This window comes from Heloderma suspectum, chromosome 11 (assembly GCF_057233095.1).
Source record: "Heloderma suspectum isolate Gila_16-S chromosome 11, 16-S_ref, whole genome shotgun sequence".
Classification (NCBI taxonomy): Eukaryota; Metazoa; Chordata; class Lepidosauria; order Squamata; family Helodermatidae; genus Heloderma; species Heloderma suspectum.
In genome coordinates this window covers 18,224,215-18,244,023 of record NC_139468.1, presented here as the reverse complement: position 1 = coordinate 18,244,023, position 19,809 = coordinate 18,224,215, and the positions used below count along the sequence as shown (strand labels likewise).

General features: G+C 41.5%; 1 protein-coding gene across 1 annotated transcript; it reads right to left on the bottom strand.

Annotated features, from left to right (window-relative positions):
- Positions 1-5,414: 5,414 nt before the first annotated feature.
- On the bottom strand, positions 5,415-14,098 carry ARPP19 (cAMP regulated phosphoprotein 19). The gene is made up of 3 exons (XM_084817071.1): positions 13,958-14,098; positions 10,683-10,805; positions 5,415-8,626 (listed from the first exon to the last, which is right to left on the bottom strand). Exons 1-3 carry the CDS (start codon positions 14,000-14,002, stop codon positions 8,456-8,458), a joined length of 339 nt encoding a protein of 112 aa, XP_084673197.1. The 5' UTR covers positions 14,003-14,098; the 3' UTR covers positions 5,415-8,455.
- Positions 14,099-19,809: the final 5,711 nt, after the last annotated feature.

Sequence of the window (19,809 nt, the reverse complement as noted above, 5' to 3'; positions counted from 1 at the left end):
TATGTGAATATTTTAATTCTCTTGGACCCCTCAGTGGCTTTTGATATCATTGACTATGGCAGGGGAGGGCAGACCTCAGGTTTGTGAGGACTACGTTTTTTAAACTAGGAGCCAGAGTTCCACCAACTGGAGCCAGGTGCAAAATGGTAGCTCAGGAGGCAGAGTCAGTTACCTCCTATATCCCATGAGATGCATACTGGGATGGCCTGCAGACAAAAATACAAATCTGTATGTTAGTTACTTCTGCTCAGGGATTCTAACAGTCTAATTTGTACCTAAAATTTGCTACAGTTAGGCAAGTGGGAGTTGGAGACCCTTGCTTATCTGCTGCAAATCACCTAGAGCAGTGGTGGGCAACTTGTGGATGATTTGGCCTACAATTCCCATCATCCATCACCACTGACTACGCTGGCTAGGGCTGATGAGAGCTGTAGGCTATAAGTTGCCCATCCCTGACCTGGAGACCTACTAGCACAAGGGTAGGCAATGTGGTACCCTCCAGATGTTTTGGTGTCCAATCCCCATCAGCCGTAGCCAGCATAGCCATTGGCTGGGAATTATGGGAGTTATAGTCCAAAACACCTGAAGGGCATTGGGTTGCCTACCACTGTACTAGCAGATCTCAATCTACCCACCCCTGGATTATGGTATCTTTCTCAGCAGCTTGAAGGGGATGAGGTTACAGGGCACTGTATACCAGTGGTTCTGCTCTTTCCTGGAAGGTCAGTCTCAGAAAGTGGTTCTGATAAACTACTTTTCTACTCCACGGTCTGAACTGTAGGGTCCCACAGAGTTCAGTCTTGTCTCCTATGCTTTCTAACATCTATTAGTAGTACTAGTAGCATTTATTACATTTCTGTACTGCCCCATAGCCAAAGCTCTCTGGGCAGTTTACAGAAGTTAAAACACTAAATACAATATAAAAAGTTTATAAGCCATTTACATGAAAGCACACAGACAATGTACACAAACAACATATAACTAAAAACAACTACATCTACAGCAAACGAATAGGTGAAGTAATCCAAAGGGTTGGGCTGAAGCATCATATGCATATGACATTCAGTTCTATCTCCTGTTCCCAACATCTGGCTTCAAGGAGGTAAGAGAGATGACAAAATGGCATTTGGTATCCATTCAGGAGTGGATGGTAGAACTTAATCCAGATAAGACAGAGATCTGTTACAGGAATTCTGGTGATCTGGGAGAGGTTATTCAGCTTGCTTTAGATGGAATTTCACTCCCCCTTAAAGGCTCGGGTGTGTGCCCTGGGAGTGCAACTTGACTTGACAAATTCCTTGAATATTCATTCGGCAGCAGTGAGGAGTCCCTTTTACCATCTCTGGCTGGTTCACCAGCTGCTGCCTTTTCTGGAGCCAGCACACCTGACCTCAGTTATCCATGCCTAGTCACTTCCTGGTTAATTACTACAGGGGTGGGCAAATTGTGGGCCTCCAGATGATGTTGGACTGCAATTCCCATCATGCCTAACCATTGGCTGTGCTGGCTAGGGTTGATGGGAATTGCAGTCCAACATCTGGAAAGCCACAAGTTGCCTACCCCTGGATTACTGTAATGCTCTCTATATAGGGCTAACTTTAAAGACAGTTTAAAAACTTCGGTAGATATGATATGTGCTGGGCAGATTACTATCTGAGGTCCAAAGTTAGACACATGATACTCCACTTACAGCTTTTGCATCAGTTGCCATTTATTTTATGAGTTGAATTTAAAGTGTTGGTTTTAGCCTTTAACCCGAATGGCTGGTTTGGAGCCAGGTAACCTCAGGGATTATCAACTCTCACATGAGCCTGATTACAAGTTAAGCTCAAGATGAGAAGGTCTGCTCCTACATGAGGTCAGAAAGGCAGGTACTGAGACAGGGCGTTTTTAGGGGTGTAGTGAGATTGTACAGTGCCCTCCCTATGAAACGGCACAAGACCCCTTCTCTCAATTTTCAGGTGCTTGATGAAGACCTTTGTATCTCAGTGTATTTTTTAGTTTTATTTTAGTCTGCCAAGTAGCTGATTTTCTGCTTTTAATCTGGTTGCTATTTTTATTTTGTATCATTTCCTTTACGTTATTGTCTATTTTCAATTTTTGTAAACTACTTTGTATTTGTTTCTTGCACTTCAAATATAAAATGGATTAGGAACTAGTAGGACTTACACCTTTGGTCTAATCCATCAAGGCCTTTTTTCTACTAATGTACTTATGTACTGTGAACAAAATGGGACTTATTTATTTAACCCTGCCTTCCTCTGATAAATCCTTTCAAGGCAGGCAGCTTACAAATAAATATTGAAACACTTTCCATTTCAAGATGGGGTAGAAAGTATTTGGATGCATTTTGTTGGCTGTCATTAACTAAAAACAGGTTGTATTCTAGATACTTATGTATCTAGATTTAGGAGTTTGCTTTTATATTGGGGCTATTTGCACGATACAACAGCCCACCACAGGGCTGCAGTGCATGCAGGGCATGTGCAGCTGCCATTTTGAACATGCAACCTCCACTTGGGGATTGTTATGGGAGGATAGGGTTAAACCACCACACATAACCCATGGTCTTGTTTAACCATCATATAACCCATGCTCACTGGGTTTGCACGACACAACCCGAGCAGGGGTTGGATATACAACCTGGCGCTTCGCTTCTTCATGGGTTAAATAACCCATGATAAGCCATGGTATGTTGCCCATACCCAATCTTTGTAGCCAATCCTGTTGGTGTATTTTTTACCCACTTAGGGTGCAATCCTATGCATGTTTAGACAGAAGAAAAGTCCTACAGCTCCCAGCATTCCCCAGCCAACATGGCTAGCTGGGGAATGCTGGGAGTTGTACTTTTTTTTGTCTACACATGCATAGGATTTTATCCTTAAGGAAGCAGGATTCTGCCCTTTAAAAAAATCATTCCAAGGATCAGAAATTAAGGGCATGATCCTATGTATGTTTACACAGAAAAAAGTCCTACAACTCCCAGCATGGCTGGCTGGGGAATGCTGGGAGTTGTAGGACTTTATCTAAATATGCATAAGATTGTGCCAAATTGCTTTCTTTCTTGAGAGATGTTTCATTGCGTGCAATATGGTATATGTGCATAGGCAGGTTCCTATGTTCCCTCTTCCCAAAAAACAATTTGAGGACTGGGTTTATTGCTCATCCTCTTAGTAAGATGGCCTCTAATCAGGACATGCTTGACCACACTCTCCTACCTGTGTACATAAAATCAGACTGAAATGTGGTCAGCCCTTTTCAATTCAAGATGCTTCTTTTGTAGAATGGGGTGTGGTGGGAGTGGAGTTTGTTTAGGGAAGAGACTGTATTACTATTCTATTTTTTGAGGGAATACCTACTTTCTTTCCAATCTTTCCCAGGAAAAGGTATGGAGTCAAATCACATGCAAGATCTGGTCAATTTCTAAAAGCGCTATTTGTCTGCAGCATGGAATAGAATGGCTGTGTTTAGCTTTTACATCTGTACATATAGCTTCACCTGTTTAGTATTCAGAACCCTAGGTTTTTATAAGACATTAAAGTCTAAAGGCAGGGCTGCTTTAAGACAGAAGTATATGATACTGAAGGATTGTAGATAAACCTTTGCAGAACAATTCTGACACATAAAAGTCTAGCAGAGATTACATTCTACTGCTTTTAAGTACACAGTTGTTCATAATGACCAAACACATCTAGCTTCAGATGTGCTCAAGAATGTAAGGTAACAAATGAGATGATACAGCACTTGCAGCTTACCTTCTATATTTTAAGTGCCTCAAGCCTTTTAGCAAATTAACAATAAAGCCTCCAAATGTGATCAGCTCAATCATTCCAATATAGAAACTTGTTTGTATAGCGATATTTAAGTACAAATGCAGTTTAAATCTCTCCATTTATAGATTCAGCAAGCTCAGAATTGTTATCCAGTGCTTATTTCCTACACTATAAATGCTAAAACAGATGGTTTTTCCATTAAGCCAAGTCTGAACAGGTGCTGTGTCCATGAGATTTCTGTTTAGCCAACAAATAATAATTGCTCATGAGATCAGACTAAAGGTCTACCTAGTCTAGTATTCAGTTCACAACTGGACTAGCCAGGTGCTTCTGGATGCTGGCACAAAGTTGACAGCCACTATGTGGCATCACTGTCCCCTGCATAAAGCAATGTTTAATTTAAATCTACTTATTTTGGTCCAAGCTCTGAAACTATCAAAAAGGTTCTATAAGCTCAGTTAGCAGCCTGAGTTATACAAGGCCCATTAAGCATTCCTTAAAGGTTTACCAGCCTCTACAGTGGCTGCCTGCTATTTGGGAGATCCACCAAATCCTGCCTGCCATATTTCTCCATAATATTTTATGTAATATAAGAAAACATGGCTGCCAGATCTAGATACCAGCAGCCACCAGGAATAGCTAATGAGCAGAGATAGTGGCAGGGGTTGCCCAGCTGGTAATTACTTAAACAGCCTTACAAAGTTAAGTTGCATTGTCAAGATCCTGACAAGCCAATAGGTACTGGGCTGCGTTCAGCCAGCTTGGTGGGATATAAGTTGTGCAGGGCTGTCTTAAAGCAAGCGGATGGACAAGCCATCAGTTTGGGGAAGGGGAAAAGCTCACCAGTAGAACAGATGGTTTACATGTTGAACATTCCAAGTTCTATCCTCCACATCTCCAGTGAAAAGTACCAGGTAGCAGGCAACGGAAAAGACCTATGTTTGAGAGCATAGAGCCCCCACTGCCAGCCAAAGTGGATACTCCTGGGCCAGATGGACAAAAAGCTGCCTCATACCAGATGAAGTTCTGTTATTCCATTCTGATTTGAAACTGCAGCTTGCAGATGTCCACATTCAACTGCAGGTCCAATGATCAATAATTTCTTGTGTACTCCCTTCTTTTAACTTCATTCACAAGAAAATAACTGCCCATGCTCTTTCCAGCCAACTACTAATGCTGGAAGTTATTCATGGCCATTTACAAAGATGGCCTCTGCAACCAAAGCCTGGGTGGAATCCAGAAGTGTGTACTAGCTGAGTGTCCTGGAACACTGAAGACCATGTCCAGTTCCTGCTTCAGACAGTTTGTTAGAAGAATCCAGTCTGCTGGTTATTTCAGGATGAATTCCCACAAAGGACACTTTTACCTCCTAAGCATAGAAACAAACCTATTATGGAATTAAAGTCAAACAATAAGCTTTAATACTATTAGAAAAATAAGTAATGATGTATATAAAGGTAGTTACAGCAAGGTATGTTATAGTTCCGCAGTTGTACACACACTAGAAAAGAGGCCATCACACTTTTTTTTAGAAGTGCAAAGCAAGTCCTATGCCGACTTATTCTTTAGGCAGAAAGAATAAGTTCAATACAGTTATAGGGAGAAACACAGTAAAAGACCAGACAAACTTCTACAGAGCAATGAAAACTAATTAGTTGAATTTATTATGTGCACTATACAAGGTGGATGTTGGTACGGAGCAACTGAAATTTAATGCTTGAGCATAGGAATGCATTAAGGAACATATCAAACCAAATAGTTCTTTTGTGGCCTCTGCACCCACACTCTTCTATGACAACGAATAATGGGTGGGATGGGATGGGAATGAACACTTTTGAATCACTTGATTACTCCACAAGTAACTATTAGGAAGAGTCTGGGAGTTACTACATCTTGTCTTCATTATAGACATACTTAAGTACTACTAATCACTGCAAAAGTCAAATAGATTGCTAGAGTATTGTGCAGATCTCTGAAAAAGGTCATTTATCAAATGGTAAAATGCATATTATACAGTATGTACACAAGCTCTACAGCTTTTTTGTTGTTGTAGTAAGCTGAAAGTTGCAAGTTAGCCATCCATTTGATCTTCTAAAAAATGATTGTTGATTTAGCTCCTTGAATCCTTAACAGTGTAGATGACCAAGCTATCTTCAGTTGTTGAGGTTTATCCAGAGACACAGGATCATCATCAACACAGACTGAACTGCTTAGTACTGTTGTATATATTGTTATGGATCACCACTTTATGTTCTCTTTACAGTCTTAACACTTCAGTTCATTAGTGGACATCAACAATTTGCACAGTCACATCAATAATACAAAACAGCAACCTATAACTGGGGGAATGGAATGTTTAGATTTGCATGACTATATGTATACTATGTCAAACCAGTATGATCTGTAGGGCAGTAGCAATTAGAAAATACACCAAGTTATTTTCTGTTAGGAACTAATAGTTTTAGGCCACCATCAAGTCTCATGCCTAATTTTTGCTCTTATTTATACAAAAATAAATTGTGAACGTTCACTTGGACAAACTTCTGTAAAAGCTTGCTCTTCTGGCATCAAATGGTTATAGGGTTATCTACTCTTCAACGTAATTTCTAAAAACAAAGTATCAACATCACTGTTAAGTCTCTTTCCATGAATATACTCAAATCCAGATGCCACAGGGAGATCAAATCAAAGTTAGCTACAATGAGAATAGGCCTTGCCAAATTACTACCCATAGACAAAAATTTATATGCTAACAAAATAACCCTGCACAAATAACTTTAAAATTTCCAGTATATCTAAACCTATTACCCATACATTATAATATATCCACTTTTGCTACAGAAACAGGGTTAGAATTTTAAAAGTTGAGAGGGGGTGAAGTCAGTGGGAGATGGTGGTGCTCAGTACCCTTGAAAAACAGACCTTCTGATTTGTATTCTATAGGTCAGAGCTGACTAACATGATTTACTATTTGTCTCAAGTGTGCTTGTTAGAGGGCCTTTATCATATGTTTTCAAAGACTCCTCTTGGAAGAGTCCCAATACATTAAATGCCTAATATAACAAAGGAAAGTTGCTCTCATGCCTCACTCCCTTTAAACCAAAAGGAGTTTAGAGTCTGATTCTCTCAGGGTGAGGATGTCAAGGCAACATGTACCTGAAATTCCCTTTAAGACAGATAAAATGCTATCTTTGAGGTCAACTAGTTTTTACATAGGTATTAGATATCCATTTATATCCAAAAATTTAAGACAGGCCCTTGTGGAGATTTATAATATGCACAGACAAAGCATACTTCCTTTTTACTGCATCAAAGAATTTGCATGTTTATCATGAATCACACTCTATATACAAAAAACTAATCAATACCACGTACACTTCCAAATCCAAAAGGGGGGGTGGGGTGGATTTTTTTTTTTACGCAGCTACTCCTGAAATAAAGATCCTTTATGTGTCGGAGACTTTCAATAGCAGCACAGTTTTACCCATATTTTCACATTCCAAACATCCTGCAGTTCATACAAGTTTTTAAAATGTATAGATTTTAAAGTATGCTGAAAAGCACATATAACAGCATTGGAATACCTTACACAGTGTGATCTACAAGTTGCTTGATGTGATATACTTGCTTTTAAATTAATGTAGTCCCCTTGAAGTAAGTGGAACTACCTTGCCTTAGATATACTAGCTTAAGTGTTCTATATCTACAGTATATATTCAGACTGAACACTGTAGGCCATTGCTGACACACACAGAAGGGATGTACTAGCAAAGCTGATCCACCCTAGTACTTTAGATGCTTTCCGGTCCTTCAACATACATCTGTTACTTTTAGTATGGTATAGTTTTGACTCAAGAGTATTATGACTTTCAAAGGTACAGAATAATTTGTGCTTCCAGTTGGCACATTTTTTTTTAAATGTAAAGTTAACAGATATTTGCAAAAATTGTGCAAATCTATCTTATTTACAGAAATGGCACAAACGTGAATTCAGTCTATGCACATGCACACTTCATTCACTTAAAAAATGTGTTCTACACTACAGGACCCAAAGGAATACCAGCTTCAACAGGCAGTTGTCAATAAGCATAAGGTTTACAAGAATTACACCAAAATGAGCAAATATTGCCCAAGTAAAAATCTATTGTTAAAGCTGAAGTAGGTTTAAGGCCATTCAAGTTCAAGAGCAAATACACAAATTAAGTCAGAGCCCCATCTTTTTTTAATACATGCTTTACCTTCTAGCAACTTGCAGTCTAAAACCTCTAGTTTACAAAACCAAAACACAAGAAACACAACAAGAGGTTGTATTCAATACAAACATACTACGCTGTAATTAAGGTGAAATAAGGAAAGCAGAAACATTAAAAATTGTCAGATTTGCTATATCACTTGCTGGAACCAGCCCTACACTAGCAAATAGGTAATATGTACATTTTTCAAGTAGATTTACTTTACATTGCTCTAACAAAATGTGTCCTTTTTTAAATCAGTGCATTGTTCTCAACTCATCCAAGGACTACACAACTTAATTCTTAACAGGACTCTCTTACAATAGCAGCACACGCTACCACTACCTGCAAAGCGGTCAGTCAATGACTTAGTGGAAACAAAAGTGTTAGAAGTAACTATCAAGGAAAGATTAAGGGAATGAGAAGATTCATGCAGTTCTGACAGTCTAGTCAGCCAGCCAGCTTGCTAGCAACAAGAGATGGTTTCCGCTGTGGAAGGTCCTGTGGAGTGGGAATGTGGTCACCTGTAACTTCGGTCTTATCGGGAGCTGCAGTAGGGAGTTGCTTGTTCTTCATCTTTGCTTTAGCCATATTGTAATCCCCAGAATCAAAGTACTTTTGCTGCAAGGCAAAAACATTCAGTGAAATAAGTAAAACAGAAAACCACATTAAAAAGACTACTTCCCTCAGGAATTCCCCAACTGCACTACAATCTGAGCTTATTTAACTAAGGTGATACAGGTGTAGAAAACCTAAACTGATACTTGTACAGAACAGTTATATAGTCCATCAGTTGTAGCCTGCTAATCCCAGTCCAAATTTGTACAGGCTAAGCAACCTGATTTTGCTATCATCAGACATCCAAAATTCTCACCAAATGTTGTCTAGCTTAATGAATGAAACTGGGGGCATCTTTAATGTTGCAACCAAGGGTGTAATTAGAAGATAAGAAAGAACAGAGGATGAATGGAACTATTTCAGCCCTACAAAACCATAAGTAGCACTATTGAGACAAGATTATGGATTGAGGAATTTAACACTAGCAACTTCCTGATTCTGGGAATGCTTCAGCAAATGGAATCATTCATTACTAGTAAATGAGTGTAAGGTATTACAAAACTGGCTTTTATTGTCGTCACTTACTGATGAAGACAGATGATATTATTTATTTATCTTAAAATATTTCTTGGCTGCCTTTCAAGGCAGAAGCCCTCTCAAGGCAACTTACAACAATAACACATCTATGTCCCCTTCTATTTCATTTGTTTCTGTTTCAGAGAGCCAGAGCTGTTGGGCTATGGAGACCAGGGTTCAAATTCCTTGTTAGCCACTGGGTGACCTTAGGGCTGTCACTACCTCTCAGAGGCTTGTTGCAAGGATAAGGGGAGAACTGTGTGTGCAAACATGAGCTCCTCAGAAGAATGGTGGGATAAAAATGTAATAAAATGTAATACGTAAAAAACATGCATGACTTTCTAAGACTATTATTTTTAATATTTAATATATTTTAATACGTAGAAAGAAAAATAGGCTCAACTACATGACTGACCCTCACAAAACAGCCAGTTTAATGAAATTCAAGGGGGATTACGCACACAAACACTTCTCCAAATCTCATAACAACTAGGAAGAACATCACCCATGAATCCCCATTTATTATTAGAAAGGGCCCTAAACAACACTACCTGACAGCGCTGTTATGCACTAGCAGAGGTAAAAGCAATTTCCATAGCACTCTGGATACTGCAGATGCTATTATGAAACCTTTCAGAAGGCCTTTCAAATGCTAAAGGGTTTACAGAGATGAGAAAGTGAAGCTACTTGTGCTGCCTTGATGAACTAGGTTATTTGACAGAATCAGTACTTGAACTGAGGTCTTAAAACATTCCTTCATTTCTTCATCCTGCTTACCAGGAAACACCAGCACCAGGAAATATTTGGATGATTAAAAAAATGATTGACTAGTCAAGGCCTTGCCAGTTAATTTAACTTTCATATGTAAAATATATAAAGATAGCCCTCTCGTCTACTTACAGAAGGTTATCTTGTGGCAAGCTGTTTTACACAGTTAGATGCACCCTAATCTAAGGAGTTGCTAGACTGTGAAATAAAGTTCCTACAAATGGAAAACAAGAATACCTTGCTGGCCTTTAAAAAAGCTCTATAGTCCTCTAATTTCAGAGAACTTTTGACGGCCTTCACCATGCTGTTAAGACATTATCTAATACATATTATTGCTTATTTCTGCTTTTGTAGTGTAAATTAGTATCAGTTTAGTGTTACAATCCTGCATTTTCTTAGACTTGATGAATCTTTGAAGCTATCCAGTTACATTAAATTCTGGAAGAGAGAAGTTGTTTACGCAGCATATTTTCACAGCTCTTACAAGTGAAGTGTGAAGAATAGCTGGCTTTAAAACACACAGTAATGGAATAGTTTCGTTCAAGAAGGCACTAAGAACTATACTAAGCCTTTGATCCTAAGTGTGCTTTCATCGAAGCTCAAATGAAATCAATAGTCCTTTAATGCTCAGAAAATATTCTTAAGATTGAGATCATGGTATGAAAGCAAACCTCACAGCCATTCAAGCAAAATAACCATCACTGCATGTAGATAAATTTAAAGGCTTTTCTTGATTAAACAGATGAGCTGCACAATATGGTTCAAGCTTACTCACTCCTTTCTGGAGCCGCTTCCTCAAGAAATCGGAGCCCCCAGGCTTTTGTCCCAGATGAGGATATCTGGCTTTCAACTTCGCTTCTTCAGCTTTCTCAGGACTAATCACCTTGTCATCCATTTCCTGAAAACACAAGGAATTAATATTTCTACTACATCAACTATGCCTTCCTAAGATTTATCTTGTGATTCCACAAGATGCCCATCTTGGAATATTCAACTGGCTTTCAGCAGTAAAAACAGTAAGGTATGATAAGTCCTAATGGCCTTCGTATCTAACATATTCCACACTTAATAACTGTTTGCAGGAAGTGAAAGATACAAGGGCTACTACCCATAATTCTACATACATGCTGCTACATTTTAATTTAGAAAGGGAAAGGTACAATGGACCTAGATCAGGGAGCATATCTAGCAACCCATGAACAAAGACTTATTATATCAATGTGCTTTTTAGCCAAGATTGGCACCCAAAACAGCTTGCAAGGACTACAATCCAAAAAAAGGCACAATATTAGGGATATGTGGATGTGTGCGTACAGCAATCTTTTCTGGCATATTTCTGACAGTTGATTCTATACACTAGCCTCTTTCTTCCACAGAGAATAGGCAGAAGGAGCTGCAGATAGCCTCAGTGACAGTTCTCAGGCAGATAAGGGAGGCAAATTGCAGGTTAATTAACATAACAATTAGTAGTTATGTTAATCCTATACCCTAACCCTAGCATGCACATGGCAAATCATGGGTTAATTAACCCACAATTTGCCACTATTACATTCGAACACTAATTGGCTGATAGTGGAAGGGCTGTTTCTGTACTAACATGTATATAGCCCTATAACCTGCCAGGAATTCAATTAACCTTCTGGTCTTGGTGTCTGCCTAGATCTGCAGACACAGATTGCCAAGCATACCATAATACAAACAGAAAATAAAATTATAAATCTAGATACTACCCTTTCAGCTAACAAATTGATGCTAGAATGGAAATGTTTAAGTTGCACACAGACATTTTCACTTCAGTTCTGAGGCTTCATTGAGACTGGCCTCCTAATAAAAATGTTATAATATCATAAAGTATACAACATTGACACAATTCAAATACAGGTAGCTGTACATCCCATTGATCTATTGGGCCAAAATCCTCGCAGAATTTAAGTAATTTAACGAATTGCAACTTTGGCCTGTAAAGCATAAAATATATTTTTAATTAGATACAGTAATTAAATAATCCTTAAGCATCTTTAAACTGCATGTGTGAAAAGGTTTTTGATCAAAAAGTCCTATACAAAAAAAATGCAGGAAATAGGTGCCCACCTCAAAATGTTAAACACATCTCTAAAAAAAGGGCTTAATCAGCAGTCCTAAGGCTCACGGCAAGTTAACTACAAAATATACTTTAGACATATAGCAACTACTGCAACATCACATCCTATGGTAACACTCCATCACTGCAGGCCAATCCATAGCAAAAAAATTAACCATCAGAAGCTAAGTTACATGGTTGCACATTCCAAGATGTAGTGATGGCTATCAACTTCAATGGTTCTAAAAAGAGATTAGAAAAATTCATGGAAGGCAACGCTATCAATGGGTACTAGTCACGATGAGCATATACTACCTTCAGCAATGGAGGCAGTATGCCTCTAAATACCTGTTGCTGAGGAACATGAGTGGGATGGTGCTATTGCTCTCATGTCCTCTTTGTGGGCTTCCCACAGGTAGCTAGTTGACCACTGAACTACATGTCTGATCCAGCATGGCTCTCATGTTCTTAACGTACTTTCAGCCCAATCCTGGCACAGCAAGTACACTGAAGCCTATGAACAGAATTGCCATCTTTACCCACTCTCTGCTATTTATGAGCACAGAAACTGAAGTTTAAAATTGGTCAACTAGATTTTATTTTTTTGTGGCACTCAAGTAGTGACTATCAAAGTCTGACCCGCTTCAGAACACATCCTTCATATCTGAAAGGGAAAGCTATTTAAATGCAAGCAACTAACTAAAGCTAAGATTTAAATGCAAGTTTGATTCTCAGGTTGGCAGAGGATACCTTGAATCACAAGAAAGCACAGGACACATCTTCAACATATCTATCTTAAGGAGCGCCTCCAACAACACCAGGGATGCCACTCAACGAGATCCGCCTTGGCAGGCCTTCTGTCTGTCTCATCAGCCAGGAGAGCTAAGCTAGTGAGGACTAGGGAGGGGGCCTTTTCTGCAGTGGCCCCCAGTCTGTAGAATCCCCTCCCAAGTGACCTCCACCATGCCCTCTCTTTGATGAGCTTCCTCTGGGCTTTAAAAACCTGGCTGTTCAGGCAGGCATTTGGGGTGGGTTAGGGTTTTTTTTTAGAGCAGTGTTCTGTTATGTCGTTTTGTTCAGCTGACTATGTAAATTCCTTGTATTTCATGTTATTAGTATTGTACGCTGCCTAGAGTGGCCAGGTAGCCGGCCAGATGGGTGGCTAATAAATCCAACAAATAAATTAGTATGTTATCAAAATATTTTGCCCGTGATTGGACGGGGAGGGGGGCGAGATACATTAGGGCTTGATGATGTCACATTTACACCGCGCTTTTCCTAGCTTGCTGCAATCAGACAATACAGCTCTACGAGACACGTACGCCCACGGCAGCGGGCACGCCCACCAAAGGCTCCTTTCACTTGACACAGTGGTTGGCGAGAGCGAGCAGACGGCGATCCCGCCTTATTTCCACAAGGCGGGCTGCCTTTTTCTCTCTTTTTTTGTGAAACGCTCAGAGCTTGGGCTATTGGACGGTACAGACGTGAAATAAATTAACGAATACCCTCCCGCGATGCAGGAGATGCGATTAAAGCTGCGGCGCCTCGCACGCAGCCACGGGAGCTACAGAAGAAAACGGAGGTGGTCTGGTGGTGTCCAGCGCCCGCTCTCTCAGTTTCTCCATCGAGGCCCATGGGGGGGAAACTTGCCTAGAGGAAGGGCCAGGGGGGGAAGCAGAGTGCTACGGCTAGCACCGGGCACCCGCCCATGGGAAAGAACAGTATCTACCCCACCCGCCACGAGCCTTTTCCGGCCCTTCCGCCGGGGGAAAACCCGCGCTCACATGAGCGTCCCTGCCCGCCCACATAAAGCCCCTCGGGTCGGCGGGCGAGCAGGGCAGGCTGCCCCATGTCTTCCCCCGCTCCACTGCCCGACTGAAGTTTTCTCAGCTCAGCTGCGGCCTAATCTCCCTCTGCCGCCTCAACGGCTCGCCTTCTGCCCCCGCGACGCCCGGCCAGCAGCGCCTCACCTTCTGCTCCTCCGCCGAAGCGGGCTCCGGGCTCTCCGCAGACATGGCTTCCACACAACCGCGGCAGCACCCCCCGGGACGAGAAAGGCCCGGAGCCGGCGAAGCGCAGCCGCCGCTGCCGCAACCGCACACAAGATGGCCGCCGGCTTTACGACGGCGAGCCGGCAGGCTCAAATTTCTGCGTCCGGCCCGAGACACCGCGTTACGCCAGCCAGCCCCGCCCCCGCGCGAATGAATGAGCCGCGCCAGGGCAGACGCGAGAGAGGCAGCGCTCGCGCGGGATCTCGGCTACCAGGGGGGCTGCGTCCTAGTCTCGCCTCCGACGGGATCCCCATTGACGGCTGTGGCATTCTGGGAGTTGTAGTTTTTTACGGAACGTTCGGCGCGTCGTGCTCCCGAAGTTTTAGCAGCCCCGTAAGCGAGGTAGGGAGCCAAGGCGGCAAGCCGATGCACGCCTGGGAGTCCGTCTCATTGCACTCAACGGGGCGTACTGCTGAGTGGACGTGTATAGGACTGTATGTACATACATTGTGTGTGTATATATATATATGTATGTATGTATATACATACCCATATACATACATACATACACACACACACACACACACACACACACACATATATATATATATATATATATATATAAAAAGGTAAGGTAAAGGTGTCCCCAACCAGTCGTGTCCGACTCTAGGGTGCGGTGCTCATCCCCGTTTCTAAGCCAAGGAGCCAGCGCTGTCCGAAGACGCTTCCGTGGTCATGTGGCCGGCATGACTGAACACTGAGGTGCACGGAATTCTGTTACCTTTCCCGCCGAGGCAGTACCTATTTATCTACTTGCAGTTTCTTGCTTTCGAACGGCTAGGTTGGCAGGAGCTGGGACTGAAGATGGGAGCTCGCTCCGTCACGCGGCACTCGGGTCTCGAACTGCTGACCTGCCGACCTTCCAGTCTGCAGTTCAGCGTCTTAACCACTAAGCCACTGCGGCCCCTATATATATATAAAATTTGTTTTTCCTTTTTCTGATCTGTTTTTGCTGAAATTCACAATTAAAAAAATAATTTAACAAAAAAGATTGTGCTGAGGGTCGTGCACGGCGCGGTGTAACGGTAGATGTGGACGTGCAGGCGCTCATCGTGACGGTCCACACAGCCACGCCCCCACGGAGAGGCCCAGACTGCAGGCAGCTGCCTTGATTCATATCAGGGAACTAGCTCTAGCAGGTTTCATTTCCATCAGCAGCTGTGTTGTAAAGCTCATGGGTCTTAACTGGCTATTCAAAACCAAGCCACCCCAAAATACTTTGGATTACAGCAAGAAACAATATATTCTTTCTGGGAAAATTCATCCCCCGCCCCGCTACCGTGAGAGCAGCAGCTAAACTCAGAGGCAACAGGAAAGTCTAGGAGGGGTGGGAGATGGCATTCAGCATCCTTGCTAATAATAAAAAAAAAGTGCTGGCGCCAAATCCCTGTGAGCCCTGGCTCCACTACACAACTGTCATGCAGAAATCTGGCATTTCGAAAAGACTTTGTAGGTTTAGGGTGCAATCCTAGTACGCATATCTGCTCAGAATTAAATCCCATTGTATTCAAGGAGGCTTACTCCTTGGATACAATGTGCATAGGAGCGCAGCCTTAGGCCGCAGTCCTATGAACTTTTACATAGGAGTACTGAGACAAGGGCTGGATGTGCCTGATCTTGTCTGATTTTACAAGCTAAGCAGGGTCAGCCCTGGTTAGTAATTGGATGGGAGACTGCCTGGGAATCAGGCTTCCTGCACTGAGCAGGGGGTGGGACTCGATGGTCTTGTAGGACCCTTCCAATTCTATGATTCTATGATCTCATTCATACTCAGGCTTACTTCTGAATAAATCTGCATAGGCAAGTGTTCTTTATTATTTTCAGGGGCTTCACTCTCATTTTAAGGGGCTTATTTTAAGGGGCTTCCCTCTCATGTCATAGGGTTCACTTGACCCTTATTTGAAATATAACTTCCATTTTATTTTTTTAGAGAACATCTTTGTATAAACCTTGAAATGACATAAAATATATAAAAATAAATGAACACTTGCCACTTTTAATTGGTTTTGCTTTTACCTTGGAGCTTCTACGCTGCTTTGGAAAATGTATACTGAATGGTATGAACACCACATTCATTCGTTCATTTATCTCAGATTCAGTTTGTAGCTTGCAAATCATGCTCACAACTCAGAAATCTCTAGTCTCTTTATTTCAGGTGGAAGAACAACAGTAGTGAGAGGAGAGTAGGTATGTAAGGATTGTGTTAAATCTGCCCCATCTGTGTTCCGTGGATTGTCAGATGCCTTTTGTTCCATCATCCAGTCACAGACGGATGCAGTTTTTTTCATCGTGCAGAAAAATATGCAAATAATTACATAAGAAATTTCATAACAATATACATAATTGACCTTAGTACATAACATTTAGCGTATTGTCCCCCATTCCATTCAACTTTTCTGTAGCAGAAACTTGCATATTTTTCTATGAATAAATATGCGTAAATTTTGGGAAAATAAAAAAAAATCCAAAAGTCCACAGACTCCGCCCAGCCTGAGGGGTCACTCCATAGCAGACTTGAATTTCTCCAGCATTCCTAGAGGAGAGACATTCTAGACATGCAATGCAGTGCAATCCTATACATGTCTATTATGATAGGTCTGTGAATGGGATATATAAAATTTCAGGCCCAATTGATATTCTGATGCATAGGGCTGAGTTTGTACCAAAGCTCAGGACAAGTCAACACTAAGCAGTGTTTTTCAAGTTCAATCTCATTTTGTTGCTGGGTATTTCATGGTGCAGCTTCCCACAGACTGAGCTGCCTCAAAGACAGGACAACCTGGTCTAAGGTACCTGCAAAGGAAAGGTTCCCAGTCATGTAGCCTGTAGAAAATTCAGAATATTCCTTTGGAAAGGGGGGGACATTACACTGAACATGTTAAGACTCACAGACCCTTAGCCAGTGTGACTGTGTAGCAAATATATAATGTGTGTTCACAGTTTCCAAAAAACAACAGCCCTACTGTTTTTTGGAAACAACCCTATTTTCAAATTGTAAGGTGGGGAGAGAGATTCCTTCAAGTGTGGGAAGTTGCCAAGGGAGGTATGAAAAGGAGCTGAGAAAAAGTTGATGTGAGTCTCTGAAGATATTCAGGAAGCGGAAACCAAGCTTCTTCAAAAAAGATAGCAACATGAAGACCAGAGGGTGCTCGTTGGTGGTTGTGTTAACACAGCTGTGGGTAAATTATTACCCAAAGAAATAATGACAGTGCCAGCTGGGGATGATGGGAGATAGAGAACACATCTGGAAGGCAACAAGTTGGAAGGCTGCCCTTATCTATCAAAGCTGTGCTTCAATTCTAATTTCAAAGGTGCTGGTTTTCAAGGTTGTCTGAAGTCACACCCCTGATCAAGAACTCTAAACTGCACTTATTTCAGATATGAGCAAGGTAGCTGTGGTTATTCAGAAAAAATTAGGGGAAAGGCCCTTTCTAAGGCTAGCTTGTATATTCCAGCTGCCATGTAGATTTAGACCAACATGTTTGGTGAACTGTTACTACATGGTGAGCTATTTGTATGCAGAAGGTCATGATGCCAACTGGGTTATGTCATCTTTCTTGTAATCTGCCCAGAGAACATTTATTTCACAGATTAAAAATACAATAAATAACATACACAAGCATCCAAAACAAAATTGCAGGCATCCAAAAGTAAGAAAATGTTTGTCACAGAAAACCATCACCAATCCACAAGATAAGTGGCTGCACACAACGTGTTTGCTATGCAGCAACAGCAAATGAATGCGTAACGACCTTGAGTTTACCTTTGTGCAATTGCTGGTTGAGATAAGGGGACACTTCCAAGAAAGTTAGATGGTGGTTATTTATATGGCCTCAGAAATAGTAACCTCAAAAAAAAAAAAATAACACCAGCCCTTGCTACTAACTGATTAGATCATTGACATCTAACTTAACAGCCATTCATTTTTTTTCTATATGACAGTTTTTAATTTGAATTATTTTATTATTACATTTCTAAACAACCCAATAGCTGAAGTTGTCTTGGGGGGTTCACAAAATAAAGCTTAAAACCATACAATATACAAAAATAATGAAATTTAATGTAAAAACTTTACAATGTTTAAAAGAATAAAACCACAGTAATAAACAGTAGCCGCATTAAGATCTAAAAAGCACCAGTGCAGTTTTTAAAAGCTGAACACAGCTAAAGAGCCTGAGAGAATAAAAGATCTTCACCTGACATAGAAAAGGCCACAATGTAGATGCCAAGCAAGCCTCTCTAGGGAAGACATTCTACAACCAGGGTGCCACTGCTGAAAAGGCCCTCTCCTTAGTAGCCACCTGTCTCACCGCACTTGGCAGAGGCATCTGGAGGAGAGTTTCTGAAGGTCCAGAGAGGTATGTATGGCAGGAAACAATCCTTCAGTTAGTCTGGCTCCAAACTGTTTAGGGCTTTGACCGTTAATACCAGAACTTTGAACTGAGCCTGGAAACAGACATCACTTGCCAGTGCAAATCATGAAGCACTGGTGTAATCTGATCATATGGGCCAGTTCCTGTCAACAATCCCACTGTCCTATTTTGGACCACCCGACATTTCTGGGCGGTTTTCAATGGTAGCACCACATATAAAGCATTGCAGTCATCCAAACAAGAGGTGTGTAATCCACCGACGTGTGGGTAATTGTAGCTAACTCCACAGTTATTTCACAATAAAACATGAATTTTAAAAAGTCCACAGTTATGGCAGAGACCATGACCACAGTTTTCAGCTCTTCAGTGGTGCCAACTTACTAGTCTCTGTGTTGGAGTTTCCTCAACATGCCCCACTGTAAATAAAGTGTTTTATTTTTTTAGAAGATTCACAATCCACAATCCCCCACATCAAAATTCACAGGGATCTGTCATTCTCTCTCACCTCCTAAAAATAATCTTAAAACATTCTCAGGGTTCTTTCATTCACTGGGTGAACTCCCTCTCTGGCTGATGAGAACATTCCAATACAAACTGAGCCCAGAATATCATCATGCACTATCAATATGCAACAATGCCATGTACTGCATTGGAATGTCCGGTCATTTGCCAGTATCACAAGCACCTATATAACAGGTTTGGGAAGCAACAGCAACACATAGACCTGGTTTAACACGTAACAAGAAGCCACAAGGGGTGAATTTCCCTATGGGGTTTTTCATCACTGTGGTGGCCTCCATTTTAAATATTTAGGGTGCAGCAAAGGCGCGATGTACCTTGTTGTTACGTGCAAACCCAGCAAGGCTGGGTTGTTGGGGTCGTTGACAACCCACCAGAACCCATGGGCTGTTTTAGGGTTGCAGGTGGCTTGTCAACCACCCACCCACCCTTGCCAGGTTTGCATATTAGAAGCTACAGCGCACCCGCACTGAGCCCAGAACATTCCAAAAGGCCACCACCACCGCAAGAAGCCCCACGGGGAAATTCACCCACAGTGGCTTCTCGTGTCATGCAAACCAGGCCATGATCTTGAGGATTATGAGTGGACGGTCTGCATCAATTAAACATCAAAAAGACACCTATTGAAAGCACTTCTGGTTTCAAAAGGAACCCTACTAAGGAAAACAGAACATTTATCCTGCCCCCACCCCTACATAAAGTCAGTCGAACCAATGAACACAATGATGTGATGAGCGAGCCATGTGGGCTAGGATAGCAAGCAAGGTATTAGTGAAATGTCATTTAGAAGTACCAAACTCTATTTTGGGAACCGGCAAAGCTTGCAAATCAGTTGGTCCCAAGCAGAGTTGGTCCCAAGCATTTTGTCCAATCTGATTT

Bases quoted from the DNA above. Each gene is read 5' to 3' on its own strand.
- ARPP19 (XM_084817071.1), bottom strand. From the start codon at position 14,002: ATGTCTGCGGAGAGCCCGGAGCCCGCTTCGGCGGAGGAGCAGAAG. The intron at 10,806-13,957 runs GTGAGGCGCTGC...TTGTGTTTTCAG, and splicing joins CTTCGGCGGAGGAGCAGAAG to GAAATGGATGACAAGGTGAT. The intron at 8,627-10,682 runs GTGAGTAAGCTT...TTTGCCTTGCAG, and splicing joins GGAAGCGGCTCCAGAAAGGA to CAAAAGTACTTTGATTCTGG.